Genomic DNA, 6,000 nt, shown 5'->3' on the forward strand with positions numbered 1-6,000 from the left:
GCCCACAGTATATTAGTAAATATTCCGCAATTTAGGGACAGCTAAAAATGCTTGACCTTTCGTTTTTAACTGGGTGCTTGGAATGGAGAGCAGTGATTGGTCAGCAGATCTGAGAGGGAGGCGGAGTAGGGGGATGAGCAGTTTAGAGATTTAACCTGCACTCCATGCAGTGCTTTAAAAGGTGTACCTCCACCTGGCTGGTTCACACCATTCAAACATTAAAATAACCGTTTCCTAAATATCAGATAACATTTTCACACAGAACCGTACAAAACTGTCTGTAAAAAACGAATCATAAGAACTTGCTCCATACAACCCAAACACAGGTTTTACAGTATAATCGTGAAAAAAAATGAAAAATGCACCACTATTATATAAGAATGTTGGCATTATTTGATAGGAGTGTGTACAGAAGTGGGTGTTCCAGCAGCGGGGCTGTGATTGGCTGGCTGGTTTGGAATAGGTTTGGGATTGGTTAAGCTCAGGGTGTGTGTCTGCTGACACGCCCCTTACCCCAACCCATCTTTAAGCTGCAGTAACTTCTGTCTCAAGGGAAATTCTCCTACAGTCTCCTCTCCTGCACATCTCCAGTCGGATCCCTGGCCAGGAGTCCCGCTCGGTCGTAGCTCATTAAACATCCACCCTGACATCACTGCATCCACCCAATGAAAAGTGTCAGAGCAGCCAGTGAGTGAGCTCCAACTGAGGGAGGGGAGGGGGAGTTTGCAGAGGGAGAACATTTTGAAATAGTTCACTGACAGTTGATGGCTTTGAGATGTACTACGCATACAAGCAGACACTTGAAGCTGCATTTCTGCTCCAACAAGTCATAATGTCTGAATGTTGGTTTCCTGTTGTTAAACATGAGTAAAATCATGTTGAAAAGTGATACGTTTGTGATTAGCGTTGCTTTAACCTCGTTCTGGCCGTGGATTTTGTACTTCTGTGATTAGTTTTGGCAGATGAATCCAAATCAATCTTGGGAAATTAGCAGAGGCGACGATGGACAGCCACATTTGTGTTCTTGTGATGCTGTGGACATTCAGAGGCTTCTGGTTGCCACAGTGCGGGTCTACTGTGTCACCACACACTGTGCAGGGTCTAATTAGGTTGTGTTTCTCTCTCTATCTCTGGCTGCTGCTGGTGTGTGTGTGTGTGTGTGTGTGTGTGTGTGTGTACGGGGTGATTCAGCTCATAAGTGGGTATCTCCTCTCCTGAGCTTATCCCTGGCTAGAAAATGTGTTTTAGACGGAAGCCTGATTGCAACAGCACAGTCATAAATCAATGACTTGATCATTTTAGGATGTCACGGAGGTAAAAATAGAACATCACGTTGTTAGCTCAAATGCCGGATGAAGCCTTTGTGAAGACTTCTGAGTTACTTCCCTTTTAGGATTCAACTCTGTACACACACTGGTGGTTTGCATGGAAATGATGTTGATTCCGGATAGTAAAATGGAAAAAGAGCCTTCGTATGATTACATTGTTGAAAAGGTTTTGTCCTCACATTCATATAACAGAGACGATCAACCCCAAAATGTTTACAGTGGTGATATTAAAGCTTGTATTGGAGAAATGTGTTGAGATCTTATTCCCTTCTCTTTTGTGAAGCAGTGGTTCACTTCCTGGCTTTGTACTTCTACCACGTTTGACACGGGACAAGCAGATGCTTTAACATCGTAATTACATCGTATCAAAAGCAGTTTATTTTAAATATTGAAAACACAAATGAAATGGATCAATGAGATGATTTGCCATAAAGTCAGCATTGTCCTTACAAGGAATTCGTAAGAGAGAGAAAAAAGTAAGAGACCTCAGCCTTTGTAACTAGCAGATTGGATGATATACAAGAGACAGAACTCACACTGCTCAGTTTATTATTTGAGCTGAGGAGCGGACCCTGATTTTAAACCTTTTCTTTTTTATACCTTTGCTATGAAAAAGGGTCAATTCAAGACAATTTTTTCTCCATGTTAGAGAGAAATATACGGGGGAAATGTGAGAAAGAAAAGAGAAAAAGAGCACAATCTTTATCACAGTCTCTTTTTTTCTTCTTGTGTCAGGTTCAGATTGTTCATTTATTAAAGCCATTCTGATGACAATAACTTAAACAGTTTCTCACCAGCCTGGCCAGCCGCTGCACAGAGTTTTAGCCACCACTCACAGAAAAGAGTCATTTAAAAACCAGGAAGTGGTAAAGAAGTTTCTGTTTTTGGTTGCCCTGCAAGATAAGAAAAACCCACAATGGCAGATGTGATGGAAACTTGAAACAAGTTGAACAGTTACCACCACCAACAGACTGTCACTGCAGTCAACACGGTCATAACTGATATTAAGAAGCTACGGATTTGACATAGAATACTGACTGTAGGCAACTATTCAAAGTTTTGAAAAGGTTACCTCTCGATGAGGTTCATGTGCCTGATTCTCATCACATGTTCTGCCTAACGACCCCTCTCTGTGACACACACTACTCTGCAGACTACTTCACTGTAATGATGTGATGATGCTGATCTTACTGGAACCCAGGCTACACGGAAGTTTCAGTATCCACTGATCTCGTCTAAGGAACCTGCTGTTTGGGGTTTAACTCTAACGTAGGGTTCACGAAGAGGCTTAACTCTGTCTCTCTCACACACACCGACGTGCACACACGCGTTCCCTCTCACGCTTCTCATTTCATGATGGGTGACCGGGTGATGGAGTACCGAAGTGCCAATCGGCTCGCGCGCATGCATATGTGAGCACGCTGACACACTATGTAGACTACACACGTGCACGCGCCGCCAGAGAGCGGCGACCGTCTCCTTGCATCGCCATGGCAGCCTCAGTTGCTGTTACGGTGCGGTGTGAGTGCATGGCAGGTGTAACGGAAAAGCCTTAAACTTACCGCAGTCCTCGCACAACACTCTCTCCACATCCTTCAGCTCCGGCTCGCTGGCGTCCACAGGGGCGTACGATGCCTTGAATACCAAGGGCTCCGCGGTGGGGTCCATGAAAAAGATATATCTGTGGTCCTTCTCCACCGTGGTGCACGGGGCCTCGGAACCGAAGTCCCCGACGGTCACGAGCTGCTCCCTCTCGAGGCCGCCGCTGTTGACGGGCCACACGTCCAGCACTTTGACATTCACACTGTAGGGCTCGCGGGAGGAGACGTTCTCCGGGGAGGAGCGCACCTCGCCCTCGATGACCACGGCGGATCGGTACGCCTGGTCCTGGAGGGAGTTGAGACTCGGGGCGTAACAGGCGAAGGAGACCCCGATGACCAGCATGGAGAAATGCACTGGATCAAGCCTCATGCCGTCAGCCTGTGCTGTGCTGCAGTGCTGCTGGGCGGCGGAGCGAGCTGGAGGAGAGAGACGGCGGCGAACGGGCTCCGGCAGAGCAGGCAGGGCAGAGCGGCAGACCTTGTGGAAGTGTCCATGCCATCTGTGTCTGCCGCTGCTTTCCCCATACGGCTGCTGGCCTCGGATGGGGGGACACACCAGCCTAGGAACCGGAAACGGCCCGCTTCTGCATGCTTAAAAATGTGATTGCTGCATTCTCCTCCAACCAACCACCCTCCCCCTCTTATCTCCCCTTTTCCTGAAAGGCAAAACAAGACTCGTAAATTAGCCTCCTCTCGAATCCAGGGCTGAAACCTCTCTCTCTCTCTCTCTCTCTCTCTCTCTCTCTCTCTCTCTCTCTCTCTCTCTCTCTCTCTCTCTCTCTCTCTCTCTCTCTCTCTCTCTCTCTCTCTCTCTCTCTCTCTCTCTCTCTCTCTCTCTCTCTCCAGCTAATAGGCTAGCATCGCATGGGTGGGCGCATTGCCTCTGGAATGAAAAAGCAGCTTGCGCGTACAGGGGAATCACAAGAAACGATACGCACTCCACGCACACGCAAGGTCAGGTCCTTTATCCACTTATTTCGATCGACTCCAGTAAACCCCATCAGTCGGTAGGAAAAAAAATACAAAAAGAAAATTACAAAAAAAAAAAAAACCGGGGTGGAACAGACTGACAGGATGAGATAGCAGCGGTTATCCGGTGAGGCGATGCAACAGTAGCGCGCACCCTCCAGCCGCGTCCCCTGCGCCCCTCATCAAACGCGAGAGGCTTACGTGAGCAAACATCACCTGCCCGGTCACTGTCGTCGGCTCGCCACGTCCTGCGCAAACACCCTAATGACCCGGGCACCCAGCGCACACCGCCACCGACCCAAACGGCATGTGACCATGCTGGTCGACTGTGTTAAACCTCTGCGGGTGTGGGTGCGAGAGAGAAAATCGCACACGCAGTGCACAGACACGGAGTGCGTCTGTAGCCAAGCCCCTGCACGGCGCCCACTGTGGATCTCCGGTGCGAGAGGTGCAAGAGAGGCTATAGGCGACTAATACCCACACTGCGGATAGTTGCGATGACTAACGCTGCGAAATTCTCTCAATGGATTTGTCGGCATGGCGAGGCGAGCTCAGAGTTCCCAGACTTTTAGCGTTAAATGTCCTCTATGTCCGCTATGCGCTCGCTGCGCGCCGCAGGAGAGCACACCCCAAACCTGACATGTTCCACACTATTATGCGAGTCATTGCAGTTCATTCATATTTCTGTGGGACACTGTGCAGTTTTACGACTATATGAGGCAACAAGTGGGGGCAGCAGTTACCCCAACCTGTGGGTATTGTGCTGGAGAGACGTTCTACCCAAATATGTTTGCCAATCCTGCTCAGCTACAGCTTTTATTGAACGCATCTCCACCAATGAAAAGAGAGCTTTACACAATATGCTCAGGCTTTTTTATGATGACCACAAGGATCCCCCTCCCTCCACAGCAAATCACTCCCCTGCCTCCATCTCTGTATCCATCAATCGAACCATTCATAAGATTCGTCTTTCCCTCCCTGTCCGATGCATGTGCGCCCTTCGCTAGAGGTCAGAAAGCCTTCCGTGCTGAGAAATGGATGAAATATAATGTCATATATAGGAGACATGTGGACAGGTTTTTCTTACTATAGATGGCTGGGATGATAAAGAAAATGTACGAGAGGCCATTTCATCACAGTATGCACCTACATGGTCGGATGGGCCCCATCCGACCGTTTCACCATCAGCAGGGTGCCATTATGGACCGGTCTCTGTCCATGGTGCTGAAAGGCTTGACAGGCTTAGTGCTCAGTCCCAACAGGCCAATCACACATTACCTCATACAGACTGAAGGCCACAGCCAGATTGTTGCACTGAAGGTTTGTCACCGTGTTCACTGTACCTAAGAGTTTTTTCTTTTTTGTCAAATGTTGATGGTTCCACATTACTGGGATTGCTTCTCCAGTCCAGGGATCAGAACATTATTTCAAGAGGGAGCCCTTCAGAGTCTGTGATCCGTCCCGTACTGACCCACCCCCACCCCCACCTCTTACCCTCACCGCCCACTGCCCACCCATTCATTCACCGATCTCCCCTTCAGTCATTCAACCAGCCATGCATTCATTAGAGACCCCATTCAGAGACCTCACACACACACACACACAATTTAAGAATTTCTAAATTAGCCTTGAAAGCAAATCATTGACAAAGCGAAGGGGAGTAACAAACGTTTCCACTGACTAACCCGGGGAGGACTGCCACCAATTGCCTCCACGATTCCCCGACACTCGTACTGAGCCGCGTGGGACTGATCAGAGGGGCTGTTTTTGGTAACGCAGAAGCTTGGGTTGGCCTCTCATGACACAATTGCTGTCCAAACTGCTTCACTGTCAGGCTAATGCTCTCTGTCTCTGATGCTAACAAATACTTGTCACAGTGACACCACGTCCTTTATTGTAACAGTTATTATGTAGAATATGTCTTGGCACACTTGTCCCAGATTTCCTCTTTGTAGTCCTCTTTCCCTCATTTTCTAAATCACAAGAGATACTCATGAGCAAACTCAAATACCAACTGTTTTTAAAGCCCACCATCCGCTGTCCATGGTTCTGAAAACAAACACAAGCGACTTGTGGAAATGACTGGACATATGCTAAAGATT

General features: G+C 48.1%; 1 protein-coding gene across 1 annotated transcript in view; it reads right to left on the reverse strand.

The window, feature by feature from the left end:
- nrg2b (neuregulin 2b) overlaps positions 1-3,299 on the reverse strand; it is a gene marked incomplete at both ends in the record, with an annotated part of 42,986 nt that extends 39,687 nt beyond the window's left edge. The window contains one exon of the mRNA XM_079269287.1: positions 2,891-3,299. Coding sequence (XP_079125413.1) covers positions 2,891-3,299 — 409 coding nt within the window. The remainder of the gene's footprint in view (positions 1-2,890) is intronic.
- Between the last annotated feature and the right edge of the window lie 2,701 nt (positions 3,300-6,000).

The sequence above is a fragment of the Melanostigma gelatinosum genome, assembly GCF_949748355.1.
Source record: "Melanostigma gelatinosum genome assembly, chromosome: 5".
In the NCBI taxonomy this organism is placed as follows: Eukaryota; Metazoa; Chordata; class Actinopteri; order Perciformes; family Zoarcidae; genus Melanostigma; species Melanostigma gelatinosum.